At 48.2% G+C, this 20676-nt stretch overlaps 1 protein-coding gene across 5 annotated transcripts in view; it reads right to left on the reverse strand.

Annotated features, from left to right (window-relative positions):
- Nucleotides 1-20676, reverse strand: part of RARB (retinoic acid receptor beta) — a 532878-nt gene that overhangs the window by 148595 nt on the left and 363607 nt on the right. For 3 of the 5 annotated variants that reach the window (XM_038392089.2, XM_038392090.2, XM_038392088.2), the window contains exon 4: nt 5292-5339. The exons of the other annotated variants lie outside the window; for them this stretch is intronic. In XM_038392089.2, the coding sequence (XP_038248017.1) occupies nt 5292-5339 (48 nt within the window). The remainder of the gene's footprint in view (nt 1-5291; nt 5340-20676) is intronic. 5 annotated transcript variants of the gene reach the window in all.

Below are 20676 nucleotides of genomic sequence, written 5' to 3' on the forward strand. Positions count from 1 at the left end.
CTCACGCCTCCGATTGGCTGATCAGGAATATCAGCCCTGCTCAGGAGAAGCCATTTCATCTTGGTTTCTTACACAGAGAGGCTGCATTTCAGCTGTTTTTTTCAATCCATTGAGACTCTGGCTGAACTCTTCAGCACAGCCCTTGCCATCCCACAGAGAAAAGAGTTCCCTTTATTCCATCCACAGCTCTGGGCAAATCGCCATGTGAAAAGACATCAAGTGAGTGGGACATTAAACTCTGGAGCCATTTGAAGGTGACTACAGGCTAATTTAGGATCAGGATCTGCCAAGCACTTATCTGGAGGTGAGGAGCATGGGGATAGGGCTAAGGAACCTGAGCGCTCTGAGCATTCTGTATAAGGGGTCCAGCAGAATTCCAGGAGGGAGTGCATGAACTGATCCCTCCCTCCTGCCCTGCACAGCATCCCAAAGGGAGTTAGATAGGGGAAAGGAAGCAGGGCCATTGCCCAAACCCCATGGAGCTGGCTGGCTGCATGGGGCACAAATAAGCCTCATCCCATAAAGGGCATAGAACAGTTGTGCAGCAGTTGTGTGCCCAGGCTCCTGCTGTTCTCCTGGGGCATTACAGCATCACACCCTTACTATGGGCTAAATGGCAGAACTGAGGCCTCAATGAATGATTTATTAATACACATTTTGAAGTCTTGCAGAAAGTTAAAATTCTGTCTGCTTGATTCCTAACCCTGCCCTTTTCATAATTATGTATGAGAAAAAGTGAGCTTGGTAGCAGGACTGACGCACACTACTGTGATACAGCACTGAGTTCAACTAACCTAACAATGCTGCAATGTTATGTCACTAATAGTCAGTGCCTTGTAAGCATGTCAGAAAAGTTAAGAGCTTTGCCAATACTAATCATCAGACAGAAAAGCTCACTGGAAAGAATGAGGAAAGGAGATCTAAGTGAAGTGTAAAACATATTGAGAATTCAACCACATGTTGACAAATACCACTCCACTCCTTTTCTCCCTATCAGAACCTAACAGCCGAAGCAGAGATTTCTCAGTGGTGTTTTCACAGGCCAGGCTTGGCTTCTTCCTCGTCTTATCAGTAGCTTTCAAAGGCCTCCAGATGAATCTCTTCCAGAAACCCACCCCCATATTCTGTATAAATATATTGGCTCTGTCACATAGGCTTTGCTAGAGCTGTGAGACTTTGGAAAAACACACCTGGCTCTTTAAAAAAAAAAAAAAAAAAAAATCACCACTAAAAGTTCTCCCTCATGCACAAGCAAATTTGTGAGCACTGAAACTGGAAAATGCAAATGACAGTGCTAGAAAACTGTGCGTGCACAACAGAGCACTGGATTGAGGACCCATTAAGTATCAGGTTTTCTTTTATTCTTGCATATTTACAAAAGGGTTTTTTGAAATCTCAAATTTAAAAAAATATTTTCCAGTTTTTAAACAAGAAATGAACTTCAATGCTAAAAATCATTTTTTTATCTGACACTAACAGTTATCAAATGTAACATTTTTAGGGATGGAAATAAGCATTTGAACTCTCATCTTTTTTCTGTCTTGTGTTTGGAATAAAATTATTTAAGACTCCACAGAGAGTTTGGAAGAAACTGAAGTTTAATTCCAGTTCAGAAAAACTTCATTGACAACACATAACCAATGAATCATAGGACAGAAGCATTATACTGTCAGAAAAAAAATCTCATTGGCTGAAAATCTCTGACATTTACAGCAGGATATTGTTACATCACTCCTCACAACAGATTAACCCTTTTCTGGTTGCCTCATATGCCATATGACTCAGAACGCCTTTTTCCTCTTCCAATGCAAATTTATTATGCAAATGTGTACTATTTGTTTAAAATAAAAAAAAAATCCTATGCTCTTAAAGGTGTAGCAAAAGAATCAAAAGACTGCCCCTTACAGTGCAAGGACCATAAACAATGCAGGGAGTTAAAACTGGCATGGATTTTATTGACTCAAATATCGTATTTACTAAAAATAAAATGTATTTTTCATAAAGTATTGTACATATATCATGGTATGGTCAGATCCATGTGATGAATTGCATATATTGTGCACCTCACTTGCACTCTGCCCACTAATCTATGTCCATCAGGACTACTATTAACATTCCACATGCCTGAGCAGACTCAAACATATAGCACATTAAAAAAAAGAAACCTAAAAAAAAAAAATGTTTCTTCCCCCTGCCAAATGTAGAATTTCCCCTCAAAATAACATGTCAGTTGTGGCAACTCTGGCTATACTATTAAGAGTCTCATTATATTTGTCTGTTTGGTTTCTTTTAAAGCTCCAGCTCCAAGCATCTAGTGATTATGAGAGAATCTCCATTTCCATTTAAAAAAAAAGTTTATAGCCTCCATGGTTACAGGGAAGAGTTTGAAAATGCTATAAGCTCAAAAATCAGAAGACAAATGAAAAGAATCCAAAGTTCATTATTTTTAAAATCTTATGATTTTTAAGCTGCTCTCATGAGTTTTGAATGTGGGGGGGGGCAATACTGTAGGTCTGAGGGGCAGTGTAGGTATCCAGTCCTAAATCAGTAACAGAATGATTGTCAGATGGTTTCTAACATTTTACAGCTAAAAACAGGAGTTTTATACCACTAGAAAGTGGAGCTACCAAGCTTTCCAATGGAGAAAACAATACCAAGAGATCAGGTTGTCATTACGTATATATAAAAGTTATTTTTTGGTCATTTTTAGATGTTACTAAGATTTATTCATTATGATTTTCCTCCCTCATTGAGGCCTCTCTAGTTAGACTCCTGGTACAGAGGAAGGCCTGCTAATGTAAGAGAGGGTTGGCATTGTTATCAACACTTCCCTCTCTCATGTATTACACAGGGACAACTTTAGTTTCTTCTGAAAGATGCTCTGGAAATCCCCAGGAAGATGCAGAGGAGATGCCCTCAAACAGCACATTCCTCTATACTCTTGGCCACACGCCATTCCCAGCCGTATCACCCACTCAGTTGGTGGAAGAGATCTTGTAGCTACCTTGTGCTGATGCAATGCCCTTTCACTGAAGGCCTCCACTGCCTTTTGATAGCCTTGTATCCTTGCTTATGCTAGCAGAAACTAGTATAAGCCAGAGATGAATCTGGCCTTATAATATACAGAAGGCTTTGTTTCCAACCAGAAAGGACACATTTCATGCAGCACAGAATATAGAATCTGGGCCAGATTCTCAGCTGGTATAAACTGGCTTAGTTCCACTGAAGTCATTGGAGCTATGCCATTTACACCATCTGTGAACCTGGCCTTATTTTGTTGTTGGTAACCAACTCTTACCAGTCCAGGTTGTTGTCACTACTAACCACTTGACCACTGCACCATATGTTTTCTTTTAAAACCAATTGGAATGATTGTGTACATGTTTTTGGTAGTAAATACAGCACTTTTTCTACTCTTTAAAAAAAGTCTGTTTTACTCAGTAGAGTTTGAACAGCTTGCCTGAGAAACCACAAGGCAATGAGAAAAATGACATTTTCAAATTATATTTACAATACAGTAACATTCAGTTTCATGCATTCAAACTAAAAGGTTCTCCTTGGACAGCTTAACGATTTTCTTCATATAAGAAAAAAAATTAGAAGTATCTGGATTACCAATGGCAGTTTTGCATATGTAAAAAGAAAAGGTATGTTAAGGAAGGTTTGCTACCTGCAAATTCATTACCAAGAATACTTTTAAACTTCATTGTGGGTAAAAGTTTTGGCTCAAACTCTGCAGAAATACCAGTGATATCACTGGGAGTTTTGCCAGTGTAAAGTAAAGACTAAAGGATACAGTTTAATATGTTTATATTGTGTTGAAAATATCTTTTCAAATAAATGCAGTGGGTTCCTACCAAACCTTAATTTCATTAAACTAATGCTTTCCAGCATAATGAAGACGAGGCTACAAAATATAAGTATACTGTCATGTTCTGGTATTAAGATAGAGATATCAAAATAAATTTGTAACCATATCATTATATCAATCTCCAGTATTACTGCATCAGTACCATAACCATAATTAACTAGCTGCAGGTCAAATTACTAATAAATCTTTAGAAATTAAATGTATAATTTGTCAAAACCACATGCCTTCACAAATTGATTATTCAGAATTTAGGAGCTTTTTAATTAGGAAGAAATTTATGCAATACCGCATGTAATAATTAGGAATCAGCTCTTCTGCAATATTTTTGTACATCAGCAAAAATTAAAATATTGGAAAACATTACTGGGTCATTGCACTATTTCAATGTCAAAATCAACAGATAGTTCAAATTAGAGGTTAAAGATATCTTCCCATATCTTTTACATCTTACAAAGCTTTATGATCTCAGGAATGGAATCATTAACCAAATACAAAATCAATGAGAAAAAGATCTAATCTGACCATTTTAGAGTTCAGAGTCACTAAATGTGATTTATACCACTGTAAAACTTTTACCCTGGCTCTACAGTTGTACTAAACGGCATATATTCCACATCAAACTTTCATAGTTTTGCCACACTAAATAACAGTATTTTCCATTTCTGCAGTGTCTTCCAGCCAAAGTTCTCAAAACATTTTACAGACATTAATAAATGTAGCCTTCAACAACCATGCAAGTTAGATATTTTGATCCCGGTTTTGCTAATAAGAAAATTAGGCACAGGGATGTAAAGTGATCACCCAAGATCACACAAGGAGTATATGACAGCTGAAACTATACTCCACTTCTCCTAAGTTCCACTCCTGTGCTTTAACCACAAGACTATTCAAATTCTTCACCCTCCACAATAGCTCTGGGTACATCTATCAACATTTCATAGGAAATTTGTATTTATTTATTTTTTTTAAACAGAGAACACAGAAGCTTCTTTGTTAGACATCTGGACTTTTTTTTTTCCTCCCTAATAAAAACATGAATAGAAGTGGGACCTTAGTAAATATATGGTAGCAAGTCCAGACTAACTAAAAAAAAGGGGGGGGGGGATGGGAAGGGGACAGAAGAATTTGCTCCTTGTCACTCTCAAACAAATTTGCTTCTGAATATATATGGTGCGGATAAGAGGTATGCAGAGCAGGCCATAATGGAATATTGTTTTTATGAACGTCTTGGCAAATTCATATACAGCACAAAGACTACTTCCAAGCAGAACACAAATACAAAGGGAGAGTGATGAAAAACAAGTATTCCAAGGCAAGAAAATAAACTGATGTGGTTTCTCCCTTGCTATGATCCAAATAGCAGCTCTCAGCTGCACACATTATGCAGCTGCTGAAGAAATGAGAGATGACCCAGTCTTACCTTGAGTCCTGGTCTTAGATTTCTCTTTTCCTAAGCAGCCTGTTCTCACTGCCAAAAGAAAAATATGGTTGGGATTTTTTTTCAAGAAACCAATTTTTCCAGCCTGAATATTAGTTGGGTAGGGTTTGTATGGAACAGACACCACAAGGAGGTAAGCAACAGCTTCCCTCTTTTGAGTTCTCATTCATAGAAGATTAGGGTTGGAAGAGACATCAGGAGGTCACCTAGTCCAACCCCCTGCTCAAAGCAGGACCAACACCAACTAAATCATCCCAGCCAGGGCTTTGTCAAGCCAGGCCTTAAAAACCTCTAAGGATGGAGATTGAAATATATCATTGAAAGAAACAGAGACCTTTCTTTATTCTAAACTTATTACTTTTTGAGTTACAAAAGTGTGACAAGAACCGAGAAGTATTTGCATTTGTGGCAGAATTTTTCCTTTTACTAATTCTCATAAAAAGATGGTCTGTGAAATCTCCAAATCTCTGCAATTTGCAGACAGCAAGCCAGGGCTCAACTGTTTTTGTTTTGTTTTTTTGCTTACTTCTACAGGACAGAATATCATGCTCTGACAGCTGCTGTGTAAATAAAAGAGAGTCATTTTATTTCTACAAAACCAGCTTCTAACACATACCCAACTGAAAGAGGAAGCAAAGATCACAAGTAAGAAAACAGCAGGTGGAGTAAAAATGGAATAATACAGTGTAAACTGATAAAGAGGTTTTTATGTAATTAATAGGCCTCTTTAAGATATTAGGCACTGAGAGGAAAAAGCTTTAATAGGGGATTGTAAAGGCTCCTAAGTAAAACATCCTCCAATGCCCTTCATAAAAACCTAAAACTAGATTTCAATTTTCATTTATTTTAAGGTACTTAAAATAGAAACAGGCCTGACTTTCCTCAAAGCCCTGGATTTTCATTTAATGGAGCTTTGAAGGGATATTCAAACTCTGAACCCACCACCACATCAGATTTTTTAAGTTTTTCTATCTTACTGGCTGAATCAAAATCAACTCTGACCCAAAAGTCCCAGAACTTAGGTGTATATGACATCTGGATCTGAAACTGCTAGCTTGGACACACCTTTAATTTAAAATAGAGAAGAGTCAACACTGGAAACATTTAGGTGTTCAGATGATAGTGGAAGCAGTGGAAATACCAATGTCCTGATCTTTGGTTTTTATTTTGCAAAATCAAAATCTGATTAATGAACTTTTGCAAAACCTAAACTACCTGACACACACTTTTGCTATTTTCCAATATAACACTAACTTTTTAAAGTTAACTCTTCAGTATAAAACCAAAAGCTTTTTCAATTCAAATTTGTAATATCCAAATATTATTCCCCCGCCCCTCTTGGGCCAATATGATCTTGGATATGCCTGGCACTCATGTTAATATTTTAATAATTATTTAGTAATATTTTTGCGTAGAGTTAGTATTGTGCTTCAGGAAACACCACATTTCCAACCATTACTCCTTGCTAAGCCATATCTACATGACTACAACAACTGTGCACCTGTAGTGTTGAATGTACAGTGTACCAACCCACCCACTATTGTGGTGCCAATCCTTATAAAGCAAACCACATTCTCAAAGGAGAAAGAATGCTGACAGTTTACAGCTCTATTTTTACACAAGGGTGCAGAGAAAGCTGAAGTACGAGCTGATGCACTCCCACCTCATTATAGAACAATTCTTGGTGGCTGAATATCTTAAGTGTTTTAGCATGGTAGATCATACAGAGAGCTTTTGTAATCTGCATTAGCACTGTACAGTGGTGAAATGCAGGCTCTGTCTCGCCATGAAGTGGCATTCAGTTTCACATGACTTCTTACCATGGGTGACTGTACTTCAAACTGTTGGTTCTGGGAAGATATACTAGGTGTAGCAAAGTTAAATCAAAGTGGGATGTAGTCATCATTTTAACAGACAACACTTGCTAACAATGAATTTGTTGCAAAAGAATACAAAGTATTAATAGAATGTTAAATGATGTTGCTGACTCTCAAATTTACAAGGAGACTGACAATACTTGTTCTTCTTCAAGCCCAACTCTTGAAGTCAAGAGATTATGTGAGGATCTCAGTTTTCACTTTAAAAAAATAGCAAGTTTCTAGCCCTCTTCATGGGAAAAAAGCTTGTAAACATGATTAGAGTGAAAAAAAAAGAGTACTTGTGGCACCTTAGAGACTGGTGCCACAAGTCCTCCTTTTCTTTTTGTGGATACAGACTAACATGGCTGCTACTTTGAAACCTATGATTAGAGTGGTGCACCCTAAAGGCAGAAACAGAAAGGCAAACAAACAAAAATTGGTGTTATTTTTAAATCTCATGATTTTTGAACAAAACTGAGTGTGTAAGCCAGAAATACTACATATTACCCATTTATTAATGTCAAAGTGAATTCAGGATCCATGAAATAAGCCAGACAGAAAGTACTGGAAACTGAGGTGCCCAGCTTACCGACAAAACAAACATAGCACATGCAATGGCAGCACAGTTTCCCTACTTCCCTAGCCAATACACAGCAATACCACGGCCAGCGATGAGAAAGTGGTGGAATCTCCATGTTGATTCAACTCCTGGCCTCTCTAAAGCCAATTCCACCAAAGGTACTAGTTTGAGCAAATGTACAGTGGTAATGATTTTTGGTGGCAACATCTCTCTCCTACATATGGGACTGAAACCACCAATTTATTTCACACGGACCAAACAGCCATTAGATAGTAATGACTTTGGTCACTATACACCTGAGTTAATTTCAAAACTGGTGACTGATGAAAGGCTCTATTTATTATTAAGAATTACCCCCTCCCCCCGCCCAACCATGCAGTCCTGCACATTTCAGTTTACTAGGAAACAGCATGGAAAATAACATTCTTCACCCCCCCCATCCAACTCCATTTGTTATTTTAACCCTGGTCAAGCATGTAATACGGTGGTGACTGTAAATCTGGATGATTGCAAAAATCCCTCACTTTATCCTCAATTTACTACTCTTAAATGTAATCCTAAAAGAGAAAGGTGGTTTGGGGCCGGGCCAGTGTCACAGCACCACAGAGATTCTGGGTAATGATACAGCCCACAAGGCAGCCTGGCAGGCTGCCATAATTCAGATGGGCCCCAGAGATATCTAAGGGTACATCTACACTTAAAAGAACTCTTAACTCAGGTTAACTAGTTAGCTAACTTGGATTAAAGTACCAGCGAAGACACGGAAACTTGGATTAACAAATCAAGTTAAAGCCTATGGGAGAACCAAGGGTTCAACTTGAGCTGCTAATCCAAGTTAACAATAGAGTTGCCATATCTTCACCGCTATTATAACTTGAGTTAGCTAACATGAAAAGCTAACCCCAGGTAAGAATAAGTTTTATTTGCAATGTAGACATGCCCTAAGGATATGTCTACACCATGGCTAGGAGGTGTAATTCCCAATTCTGATAGATGTACACGCACTAGCTCTGCTTGAGCTAGAGTGCTAAAAGTAGCAGTATGGCCATAGCAATGTGGGTGGTTTGGGCTACCCACCCCGAGTACAATCCTGTCTGAAATCCTACATGTGTACTCGGGTGGCTGAGCCGCGCTGCTATTTTTAGCATGCTAGCTTGAGCAGAGCTAGCGCATGTACATCTACCCAAGCTCGGAATTACACGTCCCAGCTGCAGCGTAGACATATCCTGAGTTAGGCCAGAGGCTGCAGAGCAGCCCAGAATGAGGAGAAAGCAAAGGTGGCTTAAAGCCATTACAGCCATTCCCATCCTCATGAGCTGTGAGTTCTTTGCTGTGCTTCTCAGAGGCACAGCACAGAATCCCAGCACATATTTGCATGCACAAATGTAGTATCTGAAGATACAAACTGGTGTGTGTTCAGAATAAAATTTAAAGTATCAGCCAGACTTTTTCTGCTTGCAACTATTACTGATGAAGCCTCTTAAAGGTTACTAGTTTTCTAAAAAATTAATGGTTGGAAATTAGCATTAGAGCTATCTGTTAAAACAAACATAACTATTAAGAAAGCATTTAATTGCGACAGTTCTGCACAGTATTATTTGCTTTGAACCAACAATATTTTTGGCACAGTGCCTTGCTCTGAAGTGTTGATGACTTGAAGAATTTCAATATTTTCAAAAGTTTGTATCCCTGAGCTTGATTTTCAAGGTTGCCAAACTCTTACAGCTCCTATGACTGCAAAGGGAGTTGCAGGTGATCAACACCTCTAAAAATCAGGCCAATTATTATTAAAAAGAAATAGTGACAAAAATACATTACAAATACAACATGGCAGTTTTGAAGGCAGAGAACATAGGCAGGAATACTCTCCTTAACTCATTTTGCTGTTTCTCGGTAAAAGCAAGGTGGAAAACCACTGAGAGATGTGTTGCACAGCTGGGCAGGACAGAATTGTTTAAAAGTCCTCTTCACAAATAGTGCTTTTGAAACTAACACTGGCCTCATGGCATGTACCTGTCAGGATCCTGGTGATATTTCTGATGCTACTAGAAATTATACCAATTAAAATTTTGCCCTGCTTGTTTAAAGTACCCATTTTTACATTTAATGTATAAGCTAGTAGGATGATTCTGAACCCCTTTTAAATGGAAAAAAACAAATCCAAACTATGGCTGGGTATGTACACCCTGTCCCCCTTTTGGGGTTGGGCGGAGTTGTGATACCACCGCTGTTACAGTCTCTCCAAAAGCCTCGAGGCCAAAAGAGGTCAGAGTCACCTCCGGCAGCCCTTGTGTTCAGCGCAGCGCAGCCTAGTGGCCCAAGTCAATTCCAGCAGCCCTTACGTACAGGGCAACGTGGTCTAGCGACTAGAGTCAATATAACCACCCTCAGGCACAGGCCAGTGCAGCCTAGCAGACAGGGTCCATATAATAGCCCTCAGGTATGAGCTAATGCGGCCCAATGGTCGGAGTCAATGTTGCAGCCCCTAGGTGTGGGGCAGTGTGGCCCAATGGCCAGTATCTGGGGAGGAGGAATGGGCCGCCACCAGGTGGATGGCAGCCCGGGTAGGGAGCTCCAGGCCTACCCAACTGCACCGAGCCTTCGGTGGGGGTCAGCAGGGACTCCCACCGAAATATGCTGACCTCACTCATGTGGGAGGTACTACTTGCGCACTCTCCCTGAGTCACTTCCTACCACGTTTTCAGGCGTTGTAGTCCATTGAGCACTAGGGCTCCTGGCTCTTCAGCATGGCTGATTCCCTGCGGTTCCGTCAACTGCACCCCTTCAGTCTGGCTCTCAGGGTTTCCAATTTCCACAGGCAAAGGCTGTGATGGCTCTTTGGCTGGAAGTCCACATTGGCATGAGCCTTATCCGGTCAGTGACAGATGTGGAAATCATAAGGTTGGAGGGAGAGGTACCAACATATAATCCTAGGATTGGTGTCCTTCATGCTGTGCAGCCATCGGAGTGGTGCATGATCAGTAATCAATGTGAAGGAGCTGCCGAGTAGACAGTAGTGTAGGGCATCGATTGACCACTTTACTCCAAGGTCTCCTTTTTGATTGTTGAATAATGTATTTCCCTGGGGAACAATTTACGGCTTAGATATAAAATGGGGTATTCTTCCCCATTGATTTCCTTGGATAGGACGACCTCTACTCCCACTTCTGAGGCATCTGTTTGCAATACGAAGTCCTTTGAGCAGTCAGGATGTGCAAGGACTGGTTCCTGCACTAGCCATTTCTTCAGGGTCTGGAATGCCTCCTCACACTGACTGGACCACTGCACCTGCCAGGGCCAGGAACTTTTGGTTAAGTCAGAGAGGGGAGCTGCCGTTGTGAAGTCTGATAATATCCAGCAATCCCAGGAACTGATGCACTTGCTTCTTCGTTGTTGTCGTCAGGGTATCGGCTAGAGCTTGCACCTTATCAATCAGTGGCCATAAGTTGCCTCCTCCCAATATATACCCCAGATACGTCACCTCTTCCTGCCCAAAACGGCATTTTGCAGGGTTGACTGTGAAGTCCACCTTGAAAACACTGGTTAGATGTGGAAGGTGGTCCTCCCAACTGCCACTATAAATCATGACGTCGTCTATATACGCTGCCATGTAGCAGTCATGAGGCTGCATGTACTTTGTTCATCAACCACTGGAGAGTGGTGTCTTACCTATGTGATCCAAAAAGCATAGTTGTGAACTGGAAGAGGCTGTATGGTGTGGGAAAGGCAGTCTTTGCCTTGGAATTTGGCATCAGTGGTATCTGCCAAAATCACTTTGTTAGATCTACTGTCAACAAATATTTGGCTCCCCCTAGTTGCTCCAGGAGTTCTTCAATGCGAAGCATTGGATATGCGTCGAACTGGGAAAGAGGGTTGACTTTTCGGAAATCAATGCAAAAGCGGATGGTGCCATTGGGTTTCGAGACTAGAATGATCAGACTTCGTCATTCACTCAGATTCCTCCATGACTCCCATCTCAAGCATCCTTTCCAATTCCTGGCGGACCGTGTCCCATGTCTTCCTGGGGAGAGACCTATGGTTGTCCCTCACCCTCTGACCCAGGGTTGTTGTGATATGGCGGCTTATGACATTGATCCATCCTGGGTGTGTTGATAAGACGTCCAGGAAGTCCTGTATGAGACACTGTAGCTGTGCTCGTTGTGTGGGGCTGAGGTCCTTGCCCATTATCACTGGTCCTGGGTCTAGGGGTTTTCCTACTAATGGTCCGAGTTCCAGTTCAGGGGATGGGGGTGCATGAATTAAGGCCTCTCTGTCCTTCCAGGCTTTCAACAAGTTCACGTGATATGTGTGTACTTCTTTCCATCACCCTGGTAGCCTGATTTTGCAATCTACTGGTCCTACCCAGTGAGACACTTCAAAGGGGCCTTGCCACTTGGCTAATAACTTTGATCCAGTGACAGGCAATAATAGTAGAACCCAGTCCTCTGGGTTCAAAATGTCATCCCTTAGTCCCTTTGTTCCTATTGGGATCCGGGAAGTGGGCAGGCAAAGCCCGTCCACTGCTAAAAGATCCCCCACCAGCCTAAAAGGGGGATTCACAGGACCTAGATGCCAAAAAATTCCGGGGGACAACTAATGAAACAACAGGGACAGGAGTGTAATCAAGGGGTCAAACGAAGGGAACCGGACGGGGACACCGAACAGAGAACCCTGCTCCTCAAAGCGCCCACTGCTCCTCAAAGGCATCAAGGGAGTCAGAGGACACCGCCCAGAGGAACTCTGCCCGGATACGTGAATGGACCGAGGATCGGAAATAGGCCCCACTGTCACAGGAGACTCCATCGGCCAACCTCCTCACTCTGGTTTTATAGATGGCCATTTTAGCTAGGGCCAGGAGGAGGTTGACCAGGAGATCCCGTGACTTTCTGGGGCCACGGATAGGGAGTGCATAAATAAGAAGGTGAGGGGAAAAGTGCAACCAAAAACGTAAGAAAATATTGGTGAGGAGCCGAAATAGGGGCTGCAGCCTGGCAAACTCCAGGTATTCGTGTGCCAGGGTTTCCCTCACGCCGCAAAAGGGGCAGGTGTCTGGGATTGAGGTGAACCGCGCCAAGTACACGCCCATGCTCACGGCTCCGTGAAGGAGCCGCCAACTGACATCCCCGGCGGGCCTCGGGACTAAGGTGGAATATAGGCTGGCCCACCGGGGCTCCTCACCCTCCAAAGTTGGCAGGAGGTCCCGCCATTTTGTATCGGGGTGGGACACGAGGGTGAAGGCGTGAAGGGTTTGGAGCATGAGCGTGTATAGATGTTTTCTTGGTGCGGTTTGAAAGCAGACCGGCTGCATCTCATGCAGCTGGCTTACAGTGAAGGGGTGAGGGGGTCGGTTGGGTCCACGGGGCAGGGGTCCAATTAAAAGGTCTAGCGGGCCTGGGGTAGAGGGTGGGAGGGGCATGCCCTCGTGCAGGACCCGGTCGAGATAAACCCGAGCAGCGGGCGGCAGAGCAGCCCTCACCTCCTGAAGTATGCGCCGGGGAGTACAAGATCTGGAGAGCCCCACGCACTAAGCGAGCATCGGGATCCAGCCAGTCTCCCCGGTCATAGTCCAGGAGGTCTCCAACTCTTGTGACTTCTGCCAGGACCAACCTCTGGCACACCGAGGGGGACGCTGCCACCTGCACACAGAGCTGGGGGTGGCGTAGCAGGGGCTCCGCGAGGAGATCTGCCCCCTCGGTGGCCGCCATGGACCTGGTCGTTGTAAAGAGTTTCCAGGTCCGGAGGAGGTCCTGGTAGAAGACCGGCAGCCTGGAGAGGTCTCGCGGAAGACCTCTCCGATGGAGATAAAGGAGCTGCCGGTCGTATCAAAGCCCTCGGAAGCGGCGCAGGAAGGCGTGTGCCAGTATGCTCCACGCCGGACTACCTGCACCATAAAGGAGCCTCTGCAGGGCCTGGAGGCGGAAGACATGGACCTGAATGAGCAGACATTTCAGCCCCTGCCCTCCCTCCTCCAGGGGTAGATAGAGAAACTCTACAGGGACCCAGTGCAGTCCTGACCAAAAGAACTCCAGAATCGATGTCCGGAGGTTGGCCAGGAAACCCGGGGCCGGGACCAGGCTGTTGAGCCGGTAACAGAGCATGGACAGGACTAGTTGATTAAGCATGAGCACTCTCCCTCGAAGGGAGAGGCACCGGAGTAGTCCTGTCCATTTCCGGAGCCACTATCACCCCGCCCTCTAAATCCTGCCAGTTCTCCGGCGGAGAGGGATGCGTGGCAGAAAGGTAAACGCCGAGATAGAGCAGCGGACCCGTGCTCCACCGGATGGCCTGAAGTGCGGGTGGGAGGGAGCTCGCTTGCCACCAGTCCCCTACCACCAAGCCAGAGCTCTTGACCCAGTTGACCCGCGCAGAGGAGGCTACCGAATAGATGGCCTGGCAAGTATCCACCCGCACCAAGTCACTCAGGTCCTGGACCACAAGGAGCACATCATCAGCGTACGCTGACAGGACCAGCCGCAGCTCCGGCTCTCGCAGCACCAACCCTGTCAACCTCCTTCGGAGGAGACAGAGTAAGGGCTCGATCGCCAGAACGTACAGCTGGCCCGAGAGGGGGCATCCCTGCCGTACTCCTCGCCCGAAGCTGACCGGTTCGGTCAGGGTCCAGTTGAGCCTGACCAGACACTCTGCGGAGGCGTACAGCGCCCGGAGAAAACCCACAAACTGGGGTCTGAAGCCAAATGCTTGCAGAGTGCTCAGGAGATACCCATGATCCACCCTGTCGAATGCCTTCTCCTGATCTAAGGAGAGGAGGACGAATGACAGACCATCCCTACACCCGAGTTCCAAAAGGTCCCGGACCAGATATAGGTTGTCGAAGATGATGCAGCCCGGGACAGTGTAAGTCTGGTCTGGGTGGACCATGTCCGCCAGCATGGACCCTAGCCATAGCGAGATTGCTTTTGCCATAACTTAGTAGTCCGTGCTGAGGAGCGAGACGGGACGCCAATTTCGTAAATTGCAGATGTCCCCCTTCTTTGGCAATAAGGCGAGCACGGCTCCTCTGTACGAAAGAGGGAGGACCCCGCTCTGCAAAGACTCGGCCCAGACGGTGACTAAGTCTGGGCCGAGGACTTCCCAGAAGACGCGGTAGAACTCCACGGGCAGCCCGTCTATGCCCGGAGATTTATTGGTGGGCATGCGACGGAGGGCTTCCGAGAACTCGGCCAGAGTGATAGGCAGCTCTGGCTGGTCTTGGCGCTGACCGTCGGGAGCTCCTCCCACAGCACTCTGCAAGCGTTAGGATCGGTCGGATCCGGGGAGAAAAGGCTTGCGTAGAAGGCTCTCGTCCTCCTGCACATCTCCACTGGATCCGTGAGGGGGGTGCCGTCTTCTGCCACAAGGCAGGTGACATGTTTCTTTTTCTCCAGGGCATAGAAGAAGCGGGAGCTGCGATCCATCTCCCAAAGGAGACGGATGTGGGATCAAACAAAGGCACTCTGGGCCCGATGGTCCTCGAGGGCCCGGAGCTCCTCCCGCTTCTCCTGGCATGCTCCACAGAAGGGCGGATCCTCGGGGCTGGCGGCCAGACGCCTTTCCAGTTCTAAGACCTCCCGTTCCAACTGCTCTATCGCCGCATCCCTCCGTCGGCTGGCGCCTCGGGTGTAGTCACGGCAGAAGAGCCAGGCATGCACCTTCTCTAGGTCCCACCACCGCCATGCCGAGGGAAAGGCACGCCACTGCACTGCCCTTGCCAGGCCAGCCAGAACTCCCGGAAGGACGCCACGAAGCCCGCATCCTCCAGCAAGCTCTTGTTAAAATGCCAGTAGGCCGGCCCCGGCCTCTCCGCACAGAGGGAGGCTGTCACGGTGGCTAAATGATGGTCAGAAAATGGGGCTGGCCGGATGCTGGAGGAGTGGGCTTGTGAAAGATGAAAGCGTGATAAATAAATGCGGTCCAACCGGGAGTGGCGCGACCGATGGGCCTCCACCCGGACAAAGGTGAAAGTGGAAGTGTCATCCGGGTGGTGGTCGCGCCAGACGACCACCAGGGAGTGGTGTTCGAGTATCTCCTGGAGAACAGCGACAGCGGCCAGGCTCTGCTCGGTCCCCGAGCGGTCCCGTTCCTCAAGGGTGATGTTAAAGTCCCCTCCCAGGACTAGGCACTCATGAGGATCCAAGGTGCTGAGGAAGGTGGACGCCTGCTGATAGAATTGCAGGCACTCCAGGCTCACTGCCGGGGCATAGATGTTGACGAGATTGACTACGAACCCCTCCATGCGGACCCGGAGGTGCAACAGGCGGCCCAGCACAGCCTCGGCGACCCCCAGCACCTTGGGCCGTAGGTCAGGGGAAAACAGGGTCGCCACTCCAGCCGTACGAACTGTGAGATGGCTAAAGTAGACCCTGTCCCCCCAATCCAGCCGCCAGCTGTCTTCGGCGGTCGGATCCGTATGGGTCTCCTGCAGGAAAACCACAGAGTACCCACCCCCCCGAAAGAAGGAGAGCACCTGGGACCTGCGGAGACCCATCCTACAGCTGCGTGTGTTCAATGTTGCAATGGTAAGAGGTGCCATGAGGAGGGCTGAGGGGGATCCTCGCTGGCAGGGACTCTCGCAGCTCCTGAGGGCCCGCTCAGCAATCCGTGACCAACCCCGTAGGTGAGTAAGGAGTCACGGAAGAGGCGGACCCACTGGTAGGCCACAGCGGCCTGCTTCCCGGTCCTTTTACCCTCCCCCATGAGGGCCCTTGCGGCCCGGGGGATTGATGAAAGTCCCACCATCGCTGGAGAGCAAGCTGTACTTTGTTGTGGGAGCCACGGATATCTTCTAGAAACTCCCGCAACTCCTCTTGCAGCACATGGGGGGATGGGGTTACGGTCTCCTGGTTACTCCCTGATGGGGCCCTTGGTACAGCCCCGTGGCCCACCGAAACAGTGGGTTGGCGCCACTAGGCCCGCCTCGAACCCTGGGGCGATGGGGGCGGCGGAGGGAGGATAGCAGCCCCTGGTGAGTCGGGATAGGTAAACACAAAGGTCAGTCCCTGAGGGTCATCTATTGAAAAAGGGAAGGAGACAGCCCCAGGGGCGGCAATAACATCTCAGGAGGTGGACGGGATAGGAACAAGGGCACGGGCAGGGTTAAAGGCGAGATTCTGGGCGGGGAGAGGGCTCTCAGTGACGCCGGGCGCAGGCTCTATGGTGGATTTGGCAGCCACGGTATCAGGAGGTGGCTCTCTTCTGTCGGGCCCCTTCCCGTAAAGAAGGTTGAATGCTCCTCACCAACGAGGGGTGCCCCTGGTGGCTCAGGTCCCGGCCGCGTGGCACTGGACGTCGCCTCAACAGGCTCTGTGGTCCTCAGTGGGCTGCCATCTGGAGCCGGGTTGATGGAGGAGTCCAGGGGCTCCTCGGAGGTGGGAGCAGAAGCAACGGTTAGGGGAAGGAAGCATGGGGAAAGGGGGGCTGGAGTCAAGTCGCCCAGATCGAGGCCCTCTGGCATAGGGTCGTCCTCCCACTTGGTGACCGGGGTCAGATCCAGGGCCTCGATCTCCTCATATATGGATGGGAAATCATTTTCCGCCACCCTGGGATTCTCTCTGCTGGCACCTGACGCGACGGTCGTCTCGGGGCACGCTGAGGTTTCAGATGGCGCCAGGGCAGGGGTGGCCCCCTCGGGGGCCTCAGAGGGGATGGACTCCTGTGGAGGGGAGATACTGCCTTCCAGTGCTGCCACGTCTTCCCCAGCCGGCACCAGTGGATGGAACACACCCGTGGGTAAAGCGGAAGGCTCGGCATTGGTGCCCCCCTTCCTGGTCTTCCAGGGGGCCTCTGCATCAGATGGGAGGAGTGGAGCTCGAGCCTTCCGCTTGCCCCGCTTTCCCTGGACTAGGGCCCAGCTCTCCATGGCATCATCCGGGGGCTGGCTAGCAGGGGTCGTGTCAGGGGGCAGAGGCGATGGCTCAGGGACTCGAGGGGATAATGGTGGGGCAGCCCAAGGGAGGGAAGATTCCCCTTGGGGCAGGCCCTCTCCCATGCCCGGCAGTGTCCCTGCCGCACCTCCTCCACAGGCCCCGCCAGATTTCAAGCAGCGGGGGTGGGGCTCTCCCGCTCGTCTGGGCATAGTTGGGGAGGTGCCCGTTGGGCCCGAGCGGGAGCAATGGTGAACTGGGAAGGAGGAGGGGTGGTTTTGGGCACCGGGCAGCCAGGGGCGCCAGCGATGACGGGGCTGGTGCCCTGCCGGGGTTCGAGGGTCCTGGATGCCCCTCCTTGCCAGGCCAAGGGCCAGTCCCTCCGGACGTGCCCCATCGCCCCACAGAGGAAGCACCGGGCCTCTCCCATGGAGTAGTGCACCCGGTAATGAGCCCCCTGGTAGCGGACTAGGAAGGATCCCTCGAGCGCGCCTCTGTCACGCGCCGCCGGCAGCAGTTGAAGCTGCACTTGCCAGCGGAACAAGAGGATGTGATGGAGGGCAGGGTCTTTGCAGCCCAACAGGAGAGGGCTGATGACAGAGATGGGTTTCCCCAGGGTAGAGAGGGCGGGTAACAGGGCAGCATTGGGAAGAAAGGGAGGAATGGAGGTCAGGACCAGGCGGATGCCCAGGTCCTCTAGTGGCTCCAGGGTGACGAACATGCCCCCCACCGCCAGGCCCTTCTCCACCCCCTCCTGGGCAGCGGCCTCTGATGCTAAGAAGATGACCTTGCCATACATTTTGGAGGCCGCCACAATGGCCGTAGGCCCCACCACCCTCACCAACGCCCACACATAGGTCTCCACGTGGGGAGAGGCGGGCATCAGGAGGTATCGGATGCCATGCTTCCTGGTCATGGTGGGAAAGGGGCCCCGGCTGCTATAGATGGTAGCAGAGGCGGTGGGCAGGAGAGATGATGTGGTGGCAGGCGGGGGGGCTGCCGCCACCTCAGCGTACGCCCTGGGGGCCAGGGAAGGGACACCCGCAGAGCTGGTGGAGGGAAACTTTGTGCCTTTGTTATATTGTTGCTCCTGGGTTAGCTGAGCTCACAACAAGTTGTCTCAAGCGAAGGTGCCTCAGGCCTGCAGGCACTCCCAGAGCTGTAATACATAATGGGTGATTCCCAGGACCCACGTTTCTTGTGCCTCCCAGTCCTCTTTCACAAGGTCCATGATGACCTGACGTTGTGTTCCATAGAGGAGCTCAAAGGGAGAAGTCTTGTGGGACCTCCCATATAGCGAACAGTAGAGCAGGCAATGAGGCATCCCAATGTCTGGGGTCATCTTCTACAAACTTGCGGAGTATTGACTTGAGGGTTCCGTTAAAGCGTTCAACCAATCTATCGGTTTGTAGGTGGTACACTGAAGTCCTGAGAGTCCGAATGTTCATGAGGCGACAACTCCGCTATCAATTTGGCGGACACATTGGTGCCCTGTCAATTAGGATCTCCCTGGGGATCCCAACCCAAGTGAAAATCTTCACAAGGTCTGTCGCAATGTTAGGGGCCGTAGCTGTGCATAAGGAAATGGTCTCGGGATAGCATGTCGCATAATCGACCAGTATGAGGATGAACCGGTTCCCTGTCTGAATCTTTTTGAGTCGTTCCACCAGATCCATGCCAATTCATTCAAACGGTACACCAACCACAGGTAGAGGTACGAGGTGGGCCCTGGGTACCCCTTTTGGTCTGGTCCGCTAGCATTCAAGGCAGGAAGCACAATAATCCCTCATCTCCTGGTGTATGCCAGGCCAGAGAAACCAGCGAGCTATCCTCTGGAGGGTCTTTTCTCTACTCAGGTGTCCCTCCCAAGGTACTATATGAGCCAACTGCAGAAGACTCCGGCGCAGTCTCCGGGGCACTGAGAACTGTCAGATGACTTCCTGTGTTTGGGGTTCCTGCACCACTCAGTAGAGGTGGTCCCCTCGAATCTCAAACCGTGGTCCTTGTAGGGGGTGTGGAGTATCATTTCCGTCTTGGTCTGGGGTCGCCGCCTGCTCCATGGCTCAACTTACAGATGGGTCTTCCCTCTGTTCCTGTACGAAGTCCCCATCACGCTCCAATTCCCCCTGGGCATCTTCAACAGGGTGCTTTGTATCTGGGGAGGACTCGGACGGCTCAGGGGGTTGAGACAGTCCTTCTCCAGGGTCAGGTTCCCTGGAGGGGCCAAAGAGTTCCCCCTTGTTGATCCTGCGTCTCCTCGTCCCAGAGGTTGTCGGCCATGGACTCACAAGATTTCCCAAAATTCTGGCCAGTCTCATCCCAAGACCACAGGGTAGTCTAACCTGGGACCCATGCTGACTTGGAGGGTTTCTTCCCAGCCATAGATCTCAAGTCTTATCCATGCGGATACACTGGAGGTGTATACTTGCCCCAGAGAGCTCAAGGTCAGGAATGAGTCCCTTCCGAATAATTGTCTGACTACAGCCTGAGTCTACTAAGGCTGTTGTGGGGATTCCTTCCACTGGAACTGGTATTTCAAGTTTTTCTGGACCCTTTCTCCTGGCCTGAAGACTGGTTACACAGAGCTGCCCATAACTACAATCCATGTAGGGGCAGTCTTACTGAAAGTTCCCCTGTTGGCCACACTTCCAGAAATGGTAACGTGTTCTCCCAGTCACGGGGTCTGCCTTCAGTAGAATCTGTCCCTTCTGAGGGTCTCCTTCCCTGTTGGTCCAGGTCCGGCTGATTGGGCATCGGCATTCGAGGGTTGGGGGCTTAGCTGGTGGTCAGGGGATGAGTTGCAATTCCCCTGGGTCTATTTTGCAAAAGCTCCCCACAGCCGATCCGTCCCACCTTCTTGGACTCCTGGGCTTCCTCAGCCGTGTCTCCAGCCATCAAATTGTCCCCCATTAGTTCTGCTGTACTCACTTCCATTAGTTCTGCCGCTGTACCCTCTCCTTTCCTCCACCAGGGAGAATCGGGATAAACTGCTCAAGGACTACGGTCTCTGCTACTTGATCCCCGACCGTTTCTCTGGCTCCAACCATCACCAGGCTTTGTCCCTCAAA

This window comes from Dermochelys coriacea, chromosome 2, assembly GCF_009764565.3.
Source record: "Dermochelys coriacea isolate rDerCor1 chromosome 2, rDerCor1.pri.v4, whole genome shotgun sequence".
Classification (NCBI taxonomy): Eukaryota; Metazoa; Chordata; order Testudines; family Dermochelyidae; genus Dermochelys; species Dermochelys coriacea.